General features: G+C 37.9%; 1 protein-coding gene across 2 annotated transcripts in view; it reads left to right on the forward strand.

Moving 5' to 3' along the window:
• LOC126480910 (trans-Golgi network integral membrane protein 1-like) overlaps window positions 1-14,005 on the forward strand; it is a 77,855-nt gene extending 63,850 nt beyond the window's left edge. For both annotated transcript variants that reach the window (XM_050104314.1, XM_050104313.1), the window contains exon 4: window positions 13,507-14,005. In XM_050104314.1, the coding sequence (XP_049960271.1) occupies window positions 13,507-13,647 (141 nt within the window). In that variant the 3' untranslated portion in view covers window positions 13,648-14,005. The remainder of the gene's footprint in view (window positions 1-13,506) is intronic.
• Window positions 14,006-18,338: the final 4,333 nt, after the last annotated feature.

Consider the following 18,338-nt stretch of genomic DNA (forward strand, 5'->3'; position numbering starts at 1 on the left):
CAGCAAGCATATTATTAAAGATCCCAATACCACAACGGATAAATGCAGACTTTGTAAACAACAAATAGAAACAGTAGATCACATCACAAGCGGATGTACAATACTAGCAAATACAGAATACCCCAGAAGACATGACAATGTCGCAAAAATAATACATCAACAGCTTGCCTTACAACATAAACTTTTAAAACAACACGTTCCTACATACAAGTATACACCACAAAATGTACTGGAGAATGATAAATACAAATTATACTGGAACAGAACCATTATAACAGATAAAACAACGCCACATAACAAACCTGACATCATACTCACCAATAAAAAGAAGAAATTAACACAACTAATCGAAATATCCATACCCAATACAACAAATATACAAAAGAAAACAGGAGAAAAAATTGAAAAATACATCCAACTGGCTGACGAAGTCAAAGACATGTGGCATCAGGATAAAGTTGACATCATACCAATTATACTATCAACTACAGGAGCCATACCACACAATATCCACCAGTACATCAATGCAATACAGCTACATCCAAACATATATATACAACTACAGAAATCCGTAATTATTGATACATGTTCAATTACCCGAAAGTTCCTAAATGCAATATAACATATACCGTACAGATAAAAGGAAGTGACGCTTGATCAAGATCCGCGTCACTCCATTTTTAACCGGACTTAACGTCTGAGAAAGTGAAGTAAACAATAATAATAAGTTGTTGTGCTCATTGCTGAGTGTCGTGACCCCATGAACCAAGCGTCTCCATCCCAGACGCTTGCCAGCTTCTCTTAGTGCCTGCTGAAGAGGTAGACAGGAGATCATCTTGATTTGATCCATCCAGCTGCTCACTCCTCTTCCTCTTGGTCTCATGCCCTCAATCTTTCCTTGCAAGATTATTTTCTCTAGATTTGCTCCATCTCTTCTCATAATATGGCCAAAGAACTGGAGCATTTTTTCAGTGACTTGAAAAGAAATGTGTCTCGAGCTATAGAGGAGTTCAATAATGGACACATTTGTTCTTCTTTCGGTCCATTTTATGCGTAGCATCCTACGCCAGCACCAAAGCTCAAATGCATCAATGTGCTGTTTGTCTCTAGCCTTGAGTGTCCATGTTTTGCAACAACAAAAGAAGACAGAAAACACAAGTGTTTCAACTAGCCAGATCTTTGTGCTATTTGTTATTGCTCTGCTCTGCCAGATCTTGGTGAGCTGCTTCATAGCCACTTGCCCTAGCGTGATCAGTCTTCTTATCTCATCTTCACAACTTCCCGTGTTGCAGATGGTTGACCCAAGGTAGAAGATGGAATGCACCACTTCCAGTTCATTTAATCGACCTGTGAGCTGGATCTGTTCTTCTCGAATTTAGACTTGCTGAGGTTAATGTCTAATCCATATGCTACACTAATGTCCTTTATTCTTGTTAGTAGCTCAGCAAGTTCATCTTCGCTGTTGGCTAAAAGTAAACAAGCACCATTGCTAAAGTGCGGCAAAACTGTTTTTCGATACACTGTCAAAGGCAGTCACTTACTATCAAGCCATTTTGCAGTGCCATCACGGCCTAGAGCATTTCCTTCCCTGGTTATGCAGTGGGAAGAGGGTCAAACCAGATGTCTGGGAGCAAAATACTTCACCCAGTACCTGGTCTGTACTTTAGACTGATGGGCATAATTTTATTGCTATGAAACCTCCCCCCCCCCCCCCCCCCCCCCCCAAAAAAAAGAGAGATTTGAGAAAGTTGAGTCACTGATGAAAATGCAATTAATATTCCTCTACTGTCCAGTGGACAGCTCTTCAGGCATTTTATCACCTAGATGATGGCATACATTGACCATTGCACCACACAAGGCTTTGAACATGGTCCAAGGAATCATCTTCCACAAAGATTTTATGCACCAAACAGATAAGGAACCCCTGACCAATTTCCAGCGGTGAAGAGTATATTTTATGAGACGTGTACTAAAAGGGACCAAGCATAATCACACTGATACATGTGCCTTTATATTAGAGTTTGAGGAGAATGTCCACTTGGAGAAGGTTAAGGTCATGGTGTACAGTTGTGATGTGAAACATGTCCCACTGCCTGTGAAGTGCTCCAGATGTTTACACTTTTGGCATATGTTATCCCACTGCACATTGGACCCAAAATATGGCAACTGTATGTAATCACTTCACAAAGACAGTCCATGTGAATATCATCCATCTTTGTGTGTCAGTTGTGCAGAACATTACCCTTTACATTCACTAGTTTGCTCAGTTATGAAGAAAGAACAGAAGATCCAGGAATTAAAATCTATTGACCTCTGTCGTATACTGAGATATGGAAGAAATTGATCAATTATGTTAACATCATGACCATTGTTACCCCCCACACACACACACACAAACAAACCTTCCCCAAATCGGATCTCCCACCACCCTCCTTTCCCGTGGTTTTCATAGTACCTTTTTGGGAACCACTTTCTGCATTTGGCCAGAGAAGATATCTCCTTCAGCATCTACTGGTAATGAGGCTCCCTTATGGGATCCATCTCTCTGGCACAAAAAAAAAGTGTGTCAATATATTGCGGGGAAGTGTGAGGCCAAAAAATTAACAATAATATTGTCTAATGTTTATGTTGAGAAAGTGCGCAGTTAGAAATCTGCCTTCATACCAAACATATTGACTCTCAATAGTGTGGAACTCACATGTATTGCAGTTGAGTTGCTTGCCTTTCAAACACAAGTAGATATGATGCAGAATGGGTAAAGTTTTCTTGGCAGGAAGAAAGGAGCAGTCAGTTACTTACTAAGATGTAACTGCATCACATGGTTTGGTGCTGAACACACAGACCATCCACAGGCTGCACTCTCAACTTTCCATTTCCATTTTAAAGCTGTCTGTCGTAATAAACTAAGGAGTTCATTCAAAGCTTGTTTTTATTATCACATTTCATATCTTTTAATGACGATATGCAAATTCTCCACCTTAAGATTCAATGCTAGGGTCACAGTATTTTTTAGCATTAATCAATGTTTGCATACATTCAACATTGGGTCTCAAGTGTGTTTCAGTACCATGGTTAAATCTGGTTCAGTTAAATACACGTACATACATGTGGAATTTTGTGAAAGAATACTCTCAGTAGGGTACACGTACCATCGTGTAAAAGTATCCTGACGAGACAGCTCAAGTAGTTTGTCATCACAGTTGTGTCTCAGGTAACAATGGTAATATAGTGTGTGTTAACCATTATGAAACTTGGAGGTGGTTCCTTCAGGTCAGGGCTTCACAACATACGTGCTCGCGGAGCAAGCTGTGAGCAGCAAGGCGCGAGCACGGAGCAGTGCGAGCACGCTACCCCCACTACCGGACCAGAGCGGAGAGTAGGGAGAGTCACGTGGGGCACACAACAGCTGCCGCCAGTCGATGTAAATCCGCGGCCACCTGCAGGGATATCACTCACGAATTATTACTGCGACAAATGAAACAAATAAAGGAGAATGTATACGTGCCACATAATTTTATTAGCTTAGTGTATGCCTCTACATTCGTATTAATTTTTGAACTCTTACACAATAAAAGGTATCACTGAAGTGTGGGATTCTCGGTTATCTTGTACTTTTTGCCCTTTACAATTGTGTCTATGTTCGGAGTAATTGTTCTTGTGCATTGTAGGCGCAGCGTGCAGTTTAAATTTCGATCAGACAATGCGTGTCTCAGGTGCGTCTTGTTACATTTCATTGCAGAGAACAGTTGTTCACAAACATACGTGGAACCGAACATTGATATTATAGTAGCCGCCTGTTTGTGCAAACGAGGAAATCTATCCTGAGGGAAGTGTCTGTAGAATTCCAAAATGTTTTTCTTGTTCTGAAATTTGTCTCTGTATTCTGTCACACTGCAGGTCAATAATTTCTAGTTGCAGCTCAGGACGAATCTCTTCAATATTCGCTGAATATGGAGAGAAGAACAGATCAAAATCACCGTCTAGTGCTGTCAGATCTTGAAAGCGTTGATCAAATTCTTCCTTAAGGGCAACTAAACTATGTGAATAACGTTCGCAGTCTTTGGGAACATCTTGCATGGATGATAATTTAGGAAAATGAGCTAGATTTCCTGTTTACAGCTGACTCACCCAAAGTATCAATTTCATTTTAAAAGCTCGTATTCGATCTATGAAATGAGTAATTAGCAGATCTTTACCTTGTAGTGAAATGTTCAAAGCATTCAGATGGCTAGCTAAATCTGCTAAGAATGCGAGATCACATTTCCATGAAGGCTCTTTCAATTCAGGAACACACATGTTATTTATTTCCATGAACATATTTATCTCATGTAGTAGGCAAAAAAATCGATTTAATAATTCGCCACGACTAAGCCAGCGGACCTCGCTGTAATAAGGCAGGCTACCATACTGGCTTTCTACATACTGAAGAACGCTTTTAAATTGCCTGTTGTAGCCCATACTTCTTTATATAATTGGTTGTACGAACAACACACACATCACATTTTTTAGAGTGATACTCTTTGCACATAAGTTTTCCTGGTGGATCACACAGTGAACTCCCCTTATTTCATTCGGCACGGTCAGTTTTTGCATTTTCTCATTCAACAGCGCAACGAAACCTGATTTTTTTTTTTTTTCCCTGTCATCGCTGGTGCACCGTCTGTAGACACTGAAACTAAAGAATTTCACGACAATCCTATATTTTCAACACTTTCAACACCCTACTTAAAATATCACCTCCGGTTGTAGTGTTCTTCATGGCTACTACATCGAGGAGCTCCTCCCTCACCTGAAGATCTCTATTAACACCTCTAATAAATATGGCAAGCTGCACTGTTCTAGTGATATCAACACCTTCGTCCAGAGCTAGAGAATACGCCATAAAATCTTTACAGATATTTCCAACTTGGCTCTGGACATCGTCTGCCATGTCCTGTATGCGACGCATAATGGTCATGTTAGATAATGTCACAATCTGAAACTGTTCAAATTAAAATGGACACAAATGTTCCGCTGCAACTACCAAACATTCTTTTATTAAATCGCCATCAGTGAAGGGGCGCAGGGATTTTGCTAAAAGCAAAGCAATTTTGTAACTGAGAGCTGCCTCAGTTGATTTTTCTTCGTCGTCCAGATCTTCTTCGGATAGCTTCCTTTTAAGTTTAATAGCTTCCTGTGCACGATCTGGTCCATCACATTTTCCACTTCCGTAGTCTTTCGCGTGGTACGACATATAATGTCGCTGCAAATTAAATTTCCTAAAAGAATTCAGCGTTTTGTGACATACTAAACATTTTGCAACACCATCTTTTTCTGTAAACAGATACGGTTCCTCCCAATGGGGGTTGAACTGCGAAAGCATGGTTGGGGTTACACAACGGTGACTTGACATGATTCTTAAACAGCATAGTGACTGTTACAGCTGATCGTAGTACTTAAAACGTTACACAGTTGGAGCGAATTCAATAGGCACGCTGCGGCCCTATTCAAACGTGTGCGCGCATTTCCCCTCCCTTCCCTCCCACCCTACTTCCCGACCTTGCACCTGCTCGCGAGCACGTGCCTGAGCAGACGCGAGTACTCGCGCTCAAAACCGGCTAGTTGTTAAGCCCTGCTTTAGATACATCTTGTTTTTGCATAAGAAGAGTTCTTAGGCTTAGATTGTTACACTAAAATGCCTTAGTTGCCTCAAAATGGTGACATTCTTGAAAATGTGGCAATTGTTAAAGATTTGAATTTGGTTTAGAGTAACATGCAGACTTTTAGTTCCAGTAAAAGTGCTGTATTGTGGTATGATACAGGATCTCTCGCTTCTCATGCCTCAGATTCCAAACTAATAAAGTAATGGACGTGCAGACTGCATATGTAACATCAACAACAAACATAGCACTTTTAAATTTTTGAGCTCATTAAATTGCGTATAAAAGTTACTCTGCTGTGAAGTGTGCACTGACATATTGCCACAAGGAACCTAAGTGTGCAATCTCCAGAACATGTGCACCATGGTATTGTTTCACCAGTATCGATCTACTGTCCCATGAAAGTTTCATCAAGAGTACCCTACATTTCTCGTGATGAGAGAGGGGCAGCAACTAACTGAAAGTATATTGTTTGCTTTGGGCATGTAAGCTGTGAAAATGAAAATTAATTCAGCCTGTCCAGGCAAACTAAAGTTCTGATAGTCTGCTTCAAGATGAAAAATGACTCATTGATCATTTGCACATCAGTCTACAGCAGACATTATTGTGGGGTTGATCTCACAGGTGTTCCTGAATATCAAATGAATGTTATGAGCTGCTAGTTTAAAAGTTTTGTCCATCAAATGTTATTTAATGTTAAGAACAGTGTTGCTCTTTTTTCCGAAACAATGTGCTTTGAGATTTGATACTTAGAATTACATCCCTGTGACTGATCTATTGGCAGCAGCTTCTGGAGGATTTTCATGTTGCGTGCATACATCTCCGACAGGTCTTTGAGATGAGCATTCGTGGTAGTTGTAGGCAGTGGAATTTCCTGTAGGGCATGCGAATAGAATGTGGATTCAGAATTTTTTAGTCGTCAGCTACCTGTTCATTGTAAATACACTGTCCTCCATGCATTTATAAACAGACTGTTGTCCAGAAACTGCCCATATTATTTTTTTATCTTAGCGACTGGTGTTGGTTTGTGATATCCATGCCGTCTTAATTTTCGAGTAAAGATGCACAAAAAGTTAACATATCATAACTGCACTAACACTTTCTCCTCAGTGGGTACCATCTTGTATCTTACATGCCCTGACTCATCCATTTGAGAAGACCTCAAAAACAAAATAACATACAAACTTTATACTGCTGAGACTTTTTTCCTACTATTTTTATTAATTTTCAGTCTAGAATGTGATGAATTGTTGTGTAGTATTAGAAGCTGGGTACAGTGTGTAGTGGTTATAGGAGCAGTATGTCTGCAGAATTAATGGAACAAAAGTAGTACATGTACAGTGTGGCTGGATGATATGTGAAGAACACTTCCATTGTTAAGTTAACTTCAGATAGGCATTGTTTCCAAAGTATTGTAATGTAGTCTTATGTCTACATAAGGTAAAGGCCTGTGTTACACATAATCTGTGGTTTTTAAAGTGTCACAAGCTAGATCTTATTGCCTTGATACATAAAGGCTATGCAACCTCTAAAGGATGTGACAAGATAATTCACTGATGTCCAAAATGACTTCAGAGGCGATACAGTAACATTATTATATAAATTGTCTCCTTATTCGTGAAGTGAGCTCTGCAGACCAATGCTTGGTTTCAAGTGAAAACGGTTATGTGTGGGATTGAAAGCAGATGCAATATGGGTGAGCCAGTGTGTAGTAGCTTATCTGTTTCAGTGTACTGGCTACATGAGCCAACTATATATATTTGTCTTAGATATTTGAAACACATTTTTCATACATATAAAACTCAGTATTCTGACTGGTTGGATGCAGTCCACAACTAATTCTTCTCCTGTATCAAATTCTTCATCTCAAGAGTTGTACTTGCACATTGTGTCCTCAATTAGTCATTGGACATATTCAAATCATTCAAATCCGGTCTTCCACTACAATTTTTCCACTCTACAGCTCCCCATAGTATTGTGGAAGTTGTTCTCTGATGTCTTCACATATACCCTATCCTCATGCTCCATCTTATTGGCAGTGTTCTCCATAAGTTCCTCCACTCAGTATTTCTGTAAAGAACCTCCACATTCCTTATTTTACGGGCATTCCATTGTAACAGGTGTTACATTTGCAAGCAATAAAAGATGAAAATTTTCACATTTAAAATAAGATGATTGATAGGAATTGCATGAGCAAGTAGATTGATTTTTGTTGAGGAAAGTGCATAAGTTTAGGATTTGTGAGAGAGTAGTGTAACGGGTGTTACTTCAAATGGATTTCTAAAACCGGGTAAAGACTAAAAATTCTGAGAGATTTGAACTTCAATCTTGATAAAATTCTGAGGTACAAGTAAAGAACAAAAAGATTTTTTCCCACTATTGCAGAGTAAGTAATTTCAATAATCATCAAATATATATATATATATATATATATATATATATATATATATATATAAAAACAAAGATGAGGTGACTTACCGAACAAAAGCGCTGGCAGGTCGATAGATATATAATTTTTCCCACGTGGAATGTTTCCTTCCATTATATATATATATATGATGTATCAGGTGTTACGCAGGTTATAATGAGTATCGCATACTACTACATTATTATGAATTGTAGACTTATTTACATTCTAAACTCTGTCAATTTTTTAATATTAACATTATTAATTCAGTGGTCTAGAAGAATCAAAGTTACCTTTTTCAAGGGTCTGAGTGCAATACATTTATATTAAACATATTTTTCTGTAACATCAATATTTTTGCCACCTTCATAAAAACTCTCCCTCCTTCCACTGTAATATGTGTCATAAGTAATTTAGCCATTATATTTGTTAATTTTACATGAGAAACATCACTTTCTTTTCATTTAAATAATTTTACTACTTTCACAAGATTGCACAAACATTTTTTCGCATCACTTTCTTTATCCACAGCACTTTGGCATACACCAACAAATTGTTTTAGATTCTGTAAATATTTTCTGTTTGCTACTTTCAGCAGCAACTTGAACTAAAACAGTCCTGCATTCACATCCTCCTCCTATACTTTGCTCAACTCTTCTTCACAATCTAGTAGACCTGCTTGTAGTAAAGCCTTGTACTAGCACTTCGTTGCTCAACTTCCAGAGAACAAGTACCAACTGTCTTTACGGAACAAATACCAACTGTCTTTACATCTGACTGAAATGCTTTAGATATCAACAATGATTCTGGTTATACAGCCTGAAGTCATGTTACCCCTGTATTTGTGGTATGGGATACACATGATCCCATCTTTCCGTAAATGCCAACTCTTTTTGAAGAACTTTCTCTTTGTCATTATGTAAACTTTCGATGTCCTTCACATGATTCTTAATGTAAGCTAGAAATATTCCACTGAAGTGAAAATGGAAATTTGATTATTATTCCAATGAGCAGACCAAATTTTGTGTTGTGATATCATTGAATAATTTTCTGTAAAGTCAACCTGAAATACTGCTCTTTTTTTTTTTTTTTTTTCTTCTTCTTCAAGTAAGTCTTCCCTCTGTCTATCAAAATATGCAGCTTGGGCTTTCTTCACATACTCAGTTTCAAAATGTGTATTTTTTTCCACAAGTTAATATCTCACTAATTCATATGTTCCATCAGTGTCATTCGCTTTATGGCACTCACCAACGTCAACATCCCATTGTTGCCAGCTGATAAAAAAAAAAAATATATATATATATATATATATATATATATATATATATATATATATATATATATATATATATATATATATATATATATAAAAAAACAAAGATGAGGTGACTTACTGAACAAAAGCGCTGGCAGGTCGATAGACACACAAACATACACACAAAATTCAAGCTTTCGCAACAAACTGTTGCCTCATCAGGAAAGAGGGAAGGAGAGGGGAAGACGAAAGGAAGTGGGTTTTAAGGGAGAGGGTAAGGAGTCATTCCAATCCCGGGAGCGGAAAGACTTACCTTAGGGGGAAAAAAGGACAGGTATACACTCGCACACACGCACATATCCATCCACACATATTTTGAAATATGTCTGCTTGTGTCTGTATGTGTGGATGGATATGTGCGTGTGTGCGAGTGTATACCTGTCCTTTTTTCCCCCTAAGGTAAGTCTTTCCGCTCCCGGGATTGGAATGACTCCTTACCCTCTCCCTTAAAACCCACTTCCTTTCGTCTTCCCCTCTCCTTCCCTCTTTCCTGATGAGGCAACAGTTTGTTGCGAAAGCTTGAATTTTGTGTGTATGTTTGTGTTTGTTTGTGTGTCTATCGACCTGCCAGCGCTTTTGTTCGGTAAGTCACCTCATCTTTGTTTTTATATATAATTTTTCCCACGTGGAATGTTTCCTTCCATTATATATATATATATATATATATATATATATATATATATATATATATATATATATATATAATGGCAGTGGACTTAATTAATTTTTGAATGTGGAGGTTAATATTGGAACATTCCAGACCCCTATCATACATTTGTCATCATCTAAATTGGATGTTAAAGCTAATATTAGTTGTTTAAGGGTCTTTGGGAAGCCTAATATGTGTTTTGAAAGAGCCTCTATGAAATTAATGAAAGTGCTGTGGTGTATGCAAACATAAACACAATGAGGAGTTTTATCACTGAAATAACATGTTGAGGACCTAAAGAAAAGGATGCTGACATGCCAGTGATTACTTCTGGATGAGAAGCTTTAAATTCTTCATATGCTTCCCCTCATATACATGACCATATATCTCTTCAGTATGTGGGATCTTCCCCAGATAAAAGATTTTTGTCAGACTTGACATCCTATCAGCCAGGTGCCAGCCAATTAATTTTGTCACTGCAGAACAACTCTTGAATCTCTAATTTGACTTCATTTGTTAGAGTTGATGATCACCTGATTTTCTTAGGGGCTGAAGGAATCGCAGGTCCAATAATGTCACCTGCCAGTTGTTTAAGAGCAGTTATCTTCTTATGGGGACTGATTGGCAAATACGTTTTTGCTTTATTTACTGCTCTTCCAAAAGACTGAGCACATTGATAAGTCTCAGTAGGTGAGTCAGAAGCATCTGTAGTTGCAACTACACCTTTCTTTTTCTCCCTATGCAATCTTACTCTTTCTCAAATCTTACTTGTATTCTCTTCTTCAAGATGTTTGTTTTTATCCACTTTTTCCTTCACTTTCAGTCTCCTAGCTTTGTTACATTCTTTTTGTTTTTCTAAATGTTGCGTCCACTTCACTGAGTCAGATTTCAACTTTTCCTGGCAAGACTTAACAGTTACTATTGGAGACTCCTTCAATTATTAAAATTCGAATTAAAATTTAAACTATTTAAATTATCATTTTCATGTAATTCAGTGTAATTTTTTTTTTAGGTTATGTAATATTTCATCTGGAAACCCGGAAGCCCATATAGGTGCTATGTAATTCTCAGTACAAAATCATTTAGTACCCAGTACAAAAAATATGCAACACCCATTACAGCAAATTATCAGATAATTATTAAATATTTATTAGAATTGTGGTGTAGGTTCTTAAATACCACACATTTAGTCTAACTTTCATAAAAATACAATATCCTGCCATTTTAAGTTAGGAATTTACAGAAACTTTTCTCATTTTTTAAAACAGATGTTATTTTCACATCATACTTATAAAAGATTAAAATTATCATAATCATTCATTTCCTTACATTCACAGTAAATGTAATAATGTTCTCAATAATCTTATCCAATTTCCTGTTGCAGTAAAATAAGTATTGTTACAGTTAATTTGAGTATGGGCCAGACAACATTACTATGGCAAATTTACTGTTATGTATTTTGTTGAAGCCTGACCAAAAAGAAATTTTCTAGAAATAAAAATACTACATATTTTGAAAAACAAATCTTATTTGGAAGAAATCCAGTGTTTAAGCTATAATTTAATTGGATAGATAAAAACATGTATTCACCAAAAGGCAGTAGAGCACATACGTAAAAGATGGGTGTAATTAGGGAAGCTTTCGGAGCCAGTGGCTCCTTCTTCAGGCAGAAGGGTTGAAGGGGATGGAAGAGTGGTGAAGGGAAAAAGACTGGAGAGGCCTAGGAAAAGGGCTAGATTTTGAGAGAGTTGCCCAAAACTGCTGGTCAGGGGAGACTTATCACATGTAATAAGAAAAAAAGACTGATTGTTGGGGACTACATTGGGTGAGATTTGAAAACCTGAGAGCTTAAGGGTGGAAGGCAGGGTAATATGCAAGGCAAAGATTACTGCTTGAACATCAAGCATGAGTTAATAAGAGTGTAAAGCTAATTGTATGTAACAGAAGTGGGAGCAGGTCGGTGGAGAATAGACAGGTAAGACAACTCTGATTAATTCCTGCATGTTGTTAAAACAGCAATCTATGCCGTGCATATTACCCTGTCTTCCACCTTTAAACTCTCAGGTTTTCAAATCTCATCCGATGCAATCCCAAATAATAAGTCTTTCCTTCTCATCCCATCCAGTAAGTCTCCCCTGAGCTGAGGTTCTGGGTGACTCTTCCAAATTCTACCCCTTTTCCTTGACCTCTCCAGTCCTTTTCCTTCACCCTTCTTCCTTCCCCTTCAACCCTTCTGCCTGAAGAAGGAACCCCGAAAGCTTGCCTAATTACAACTATATTTTATGTGTGTGCTCTGCTGCCACTTGGTGAGTAGATTTTTTATCTATCCAGTTAAATTATTTTGTCAAAAATTGATTGTTTTCAGTATTTAAGTTATTTATAAGTATCATTTGTTATTACGAAAGTCAGTTTTCAAAAATCACACATTAGGTTCACTTTAACCTGGAATGCTTGCTTCTCAGTACACCCATTTTCAACATCTTCTGTAGTGCAACATCTGAAGTGCTTTGTTTCCTTTCTGTTCCAGTTTTTCTGTTCCAGTCTTTCACTACACAATCCATGATCCACTGCCATACAAAGCTGTGTTCCAGATGTACAGTCTCAGAAATTTCCTCGTCATGTTGAGACCAGTGTTCGACACTAGTAAACTTCTTTTGGCAAGGGATGCCCTCTTTGCCTGTACTAGTTGGCTTTTCTTTCTTGATTGTGTGTTATTTTGATTCCAAAGGTCCAGAATATCTCAACTTTTTCTACTTTGTGATTAGATTGATGTTAGAGTAACCCCTAATCTCATTTCTGCTGCTTCCCATTACTTTCATCCTTTTCCAGTTTAATCTCAACCCATATTCTGTACTCAAAGACTGTTCATTCAATTCAGCAGATCGTGTGATTCTGCTTCACTTCCACTGAGGATAACAATGTCATCAGCAAATCTTATCATTGGTAGTCTTTCACCTTGAAGTGTAATCCCACTCTTGAACCTCTCATTTATTTCTGTCATTGCTTCTTCAGTGTATAGATAGAACGTAAGGTGGAAGATTAAACCCCTTCCTTATACCATGTTTAATCCAAGTACTTTATCCTTGGTCTTCCATTTTTATTGTTCCCTCTTGGTGCTTGTACATCTTGTCATTCCACATAAGTTATACATATTTTCTTGTAATTTTGAACATTCTGCACCATTTTACACTGTCAAATCCTTTTTCTAGATCGACAGATAATGTGATTATGTCTTCATTTGTCCTAAGCCTTGCTTCCATTATCAAGTGTAACGCCAGAACTGTCTCTACAATGTCTTTACCTTTCATAAATGGGCTCCATCAAGCAAGTAGCTTAGTGCCATAGTAAAACTCTGTCAGTGCCCTAAAATGAGTGCTACCACTTTTTCTGAAGCATTTTCACACAGTATGGTAAACAGTATTTTAAAAGGTAGATATTTTTATATGTTGTATAATGGTACAAAGGAAGGCTGTGTGCAATGTGCCCATTGTTGCAGATATTGGCTCTTGCACTGGAAGGACGTTCCAGGCGTGGCAGGAGACGACCTAATACGTCAGGATATCGAAAACTGGACAGCAACTTGGAAGAAGCTATCTCATCGTCAAAGAGTGCCTCAGTCACACAAGTTATATATTGAATGTTCCTGCCCATTTTATTTGTAATTATGTTGCTGTGAAAGAACAGGCAAGCAACCGAAGATGACAGTGCATTTCTGTGATCTTATGAATAAGAGGAACTTCTAGAATCCTAAAAGGAAATATTCAAGTGATCCTTAAAGGCATTGTTGGACTTGAGCAGTGAGTGTGTGTGTGTGTGTGTGTGTGTGTGTGTGTGTGTGTCAACTGTTTTCTACATGAAAGTTTTTTAACTGACCAAGTAATAAAGGTGGTGGAGTGTGGCAAGAGATATTTTGACAGCTACTGAAACATGGAATTTTGTTGCAAATTGTGTATGTCACCCTCTCAAGGCTAAACAAATAAATTTGAATAACTGAATGTTTATTATATTGTATCGTCAGTGTGTGTGTGTGTGTGTGTGTGTGTGTGTCAGTGTATTTTCTGTAGAGACAAGAAGAGCATTTGACACTAAGTAAAGATATATCTCAAGTATTTTCACTAAATTTGTTATTTTTACTCTTATTGCCACAGTCTACTTTAATAGCATGAAACTTGGTTTTTTAAGTAGAGTCAGTGTAATGACAATTGCAACAAAGACTCAAGTTGGTTTTGTATAGTAAATACTGAACATAGATCTGTAAAAACTATAGAGTGGATCATTGTGAAACATAGTTTTTTGTTTAAAAATGTGGGTTATTCCTATTTAAACTTCCTGAACAGACAAATAACTATATTTTGCACCAGTCATAAACATGTTCATTGTAACTTCTTGCTTTGTGTGTCAGTTGAAGAAATACAAAAACTGGAAAACTGTCCACTGTGGCTGATTACATGCATTACAGTGATCTGCAGTAGTTTTCATTAGTACAGATTAAAAAATCAAAATATACACAACAAGAAAAAGAAATATGGAATCTGGTTCTTTTCTGTGCATTTATTTTGTTCGTAAAGTAATAACAAGCTCTGTTACTTTCTTTCTTCATTCTTCTGTCTTCCTTGTTGACATACTCCATTTCCAGTACTCTTCATCTCCCTCCATATCCATCATCAGTATTTTTGCATTCCAAAAGGCTTTACTGCAACTGTTATTAGGACCAGTTAGAAGTTTTTGAATTTGCTCTATCACAAATAAATCAAAATTATTTTATTCAGTCTTTTGTTCACCGATGAAATAGGCAATGCACTTCTCCTTGAAGTCTTGTACTGCTTAATCATCAGTTGTATCTTTCCATTCTGAATGTGACATTTGTGAATACTTAACTTCAACAGGTGAAAAGGTGAACATCTCCCATTGGGCCCTACAGCATGAGTGGCTAAACTGAAAATGAAATTTCATAATTTTCTCTATGGTATTAAAGGAAATACACTGTTCCTAATTGTCATAGCCTAGTAAAACATCAGTTGGTTTGTTGAATGTGCTAATAACAGATGAAATCAGTTTTTCTTCATTGAAAAAAAGTATTTGCCACAAGGTTGTAATCTGCCCGTTAAAGCAAAATTGTGGCCCATTACATCAACAAGAATAAGATCATTTGGCCTATTGCCTCTCTTTTCCAATAGTCAAAAGAGCAGTTGAAATATAAATATACTCTTCATTTCATAGATTCATAGCTCCTCAACAGTGTAGAACCTGTGATGAAACAAGGATATGTAATACATATTTATGGGAGAGAGAGAGGGGGGGATGTCTTAATGTTTCTTCCACGGATCCCAGATGAAATGGTCCTTTATATTTCTCATATGCACTTAAATGTTTACACATGGAAGTGTGTAAGCTCATTCTTAGGCTATTGCAACCACACATTGTGCAGTGGTAAACAGTTCACAATATGTATTTATGGCAGTCACATTACTGTGTTGAACTGTGCAGTTGGTTTTATATAAAAACAGTCATTGGAGTAGGAGGAGTTGGCAACCAATTAATGTTTCAGGCTCCTTATGAACTGAACTTAATCAGTAACTGAACAGTGCCTGGCATGCTGTTTAGAACATATGTTCCAGAATAATGAAACAGAGTAACTCGATCTTTCTTATTTTTAGTAGTGACTCCATGTATTGATCTGTTTGTTTAAAAATTATTCAGTAAACAATCAGTATCATGCATCTATGACTTATTAAACTGGTAGTACAGTATTATTCACACATGTCAGCACATGCTTCATGAAGTCTGAGGATATTTCTTGCATCTCACATCTTGCATACTAGGTGGAATAGTTTTGTCATGTTACGTTCTCCCAAGTATCTCAATAATTCTGAAGGGGTGTCTATTACAGGTGTTGTGTTCCTTTCAGTGTGCTGTCAAATTATTTGTACAGTATCATATTACAGGTGTCGGGTTTCTTTCAGGGTGGTGTAAAATTATTTATACAGTATCATACCTGAAACTTCCTGGCAGATTAAAACTGTGTGCCCGACCGAGACTCGAACTCGGGACCTTTGCCTTCCGCGCGCAAGTGCTCTACCAACTGAGCTACCGAAGCACGACTCACGCCCGGTACTCACAGCTTTACTTCTGCCAGTACCTCGTCTCCTACCTTCCAATCTCAGTTTTAATCTGCCAGGAAGTTTCATATCAGCGCACACTCCGCTGCAGAGTGAAAATCTCATTCTAGTATCATACCTACCAGCTTTTCATATACTCCCCCCCCCCCCTTTTGCTTTCCACTGTATTGCATTCATTTCTCCGTCGGCGGCAAATAAAAGTGGCCTGGATGAGTGGCAGCATTAACTGAGGAGGAAAAGACACACAGTTGCTTCCAACAGGATGGAGCAACTACCCATACAGCCAGCCGAAACTTATAGCACATTTACATGATCTCCAAACTGACAGAGCTGTTAGCAGAGGTCAGCCTGGTCGTGGCCCTAACTGGCCACCCAAATCACTTGATCCATCAGTGTACGATTACTTTGTGTGGGAGCCCTGGAGTCGAAGGTGTATAGCAACAAACCTCACAGTCATCAAGACTGATGATTTCAGATGACATTGCAGCAATTCCAGCTGTCCAAGTTCAATCTGCCTTCAGCAACATGCTGACTAGGAGCCAAAAGCGTGAAGAGATATGGTGGTCACTTTCAACATCTGGTATTGTCAGGTTAGTACTGTATTTCCTTTTTCTGCTTTGTTTCTTTGTACCCTGGAACTCTGTTCTCTGGGCCACTTTTATTGCCCCACCTTGTATAAGGAATGGCTAAATTGTGCTCTGTGCAAAATTATATTATGTAGCTTTTCGTCTTCCAGGCTCCATTTACATGTTTGTCTCCAATGATCTGAATAATTTATTTATTTCATTGTACATTGTTTCAGTCTCTTCATCCGTGGGGCTAGGGCATATGTAAAGTTGTGTTCAGATCACACCTCTGTGGATGTTGCCTGTGTTAGGGATGGTAGAGAGGGTTTGAACTGAAAGAGAGAAATAAAATTATGTTAAAAAATGACGTAATTCCCCAGCTGTATTAAGGTGTTGGTTTTATTGGCAACTAGTTTTAATGTTGTTACATCATCATCTTCAGGCCCATACTTGTTGATAGTAACCGTATATGTCTAACAGTAGTAGTATTAGTACTACTGTCTAACGGTAGTAGTATGTGTGAATGTATGCTTCCAGCCGGGTGGCCCGAGAACTCTTCGCCAGTAGTAGTGTGTGTTGGACACATATGGTTACTGTCAACAAGTATGGGCCTGAAGATGATGATGTAACAACATCGAAACTAGTTGCCAATAAAACCAGCACCGTAATACAACTGGAGGAATTAAGTCATTTTTTAACATATATTATACTAGCTGACATTCCAGGTTGTCCGTTTTAATTATGGATATACAAAGAAGAAATAAAATTAACTTCTGACTATATTCCACCAGTACAGGGTGCATGAGAGCTCATTCAGGCCAGAATGTGGGGGTGTCTGCCAGTGTGAGAGTAAAGAAAATAACAAGACTAGGAAGGTGAGAGAAAGGTGGTTCATATTTGAATTGGCCAGTGGGCAGTCGGAGAGAACAGACACAGATGCAGATGGCATGAAGTTGTCTGCTCAGTCTGAAAGTTAGAAACGAAGAGAACAACTTCACTGTCCTGTGCTCCCCATGACGCATCTTGTAGCAGCCACATAACACTTGTCTCACACCACCCTCTTCACTAGCTGGTGACATGAAATGTTAGTGCATTCAGTAGACAGATGAAAATGTACTCTGTCAGCAGCTTTTACTAGAAAGAACTGCTTTTGGCCTGTAGGACAGGCTGGCTTGGCACGTAGGCCATGCAAGAAAGAATCTCAAAAATTTGCTTGATCACAGTTGTTGGAATTTATCATGGTACAGCTCCAAAAATTGGTATTCACAACATTATTTCACCAATTTCTCAGAATTTTTTCAAAACTCATGAAAACCTTGGATTCTATCATGTTAGAATACAAAAATACAAAAGTTCTTACTTCGTTCACTTGGGAAAAAAATAGATATGTAAAGACAGCAGTAGTCACAAAACAGGACAATTTTAGTAATTCAGTAGTATATAGGATAAATTCTAATGGCTCTCACTACTATTATATTGACAAAATTGGTACTTCGTTCAATGTCTGCATTAAAGATGACACATACACCCAAAATAAGATGGCCTTCGGTGCACATGTTATTAAGGAGGAACACACGGTGCGAGGTATTATACAGGGAATGCTGGTGCTACACAGTGCATGTAAAGGAATGAAATTATATTTA

Source organism: Schistocerca serialis, chromosome 5 (genome assembly GCF_023864345.2).
Source record: "Schistocerca serialis cubense isolate TAMUIC-IGC-003099 chromosome 5, iqSchSeri2.2, whole genome shotgun sequence".
NCBI lineage: Eukaryota > Metazoa > Arthropoda > Insecta > Orthoptera > Acrididae > Schistocerca > Schistocerca serialis.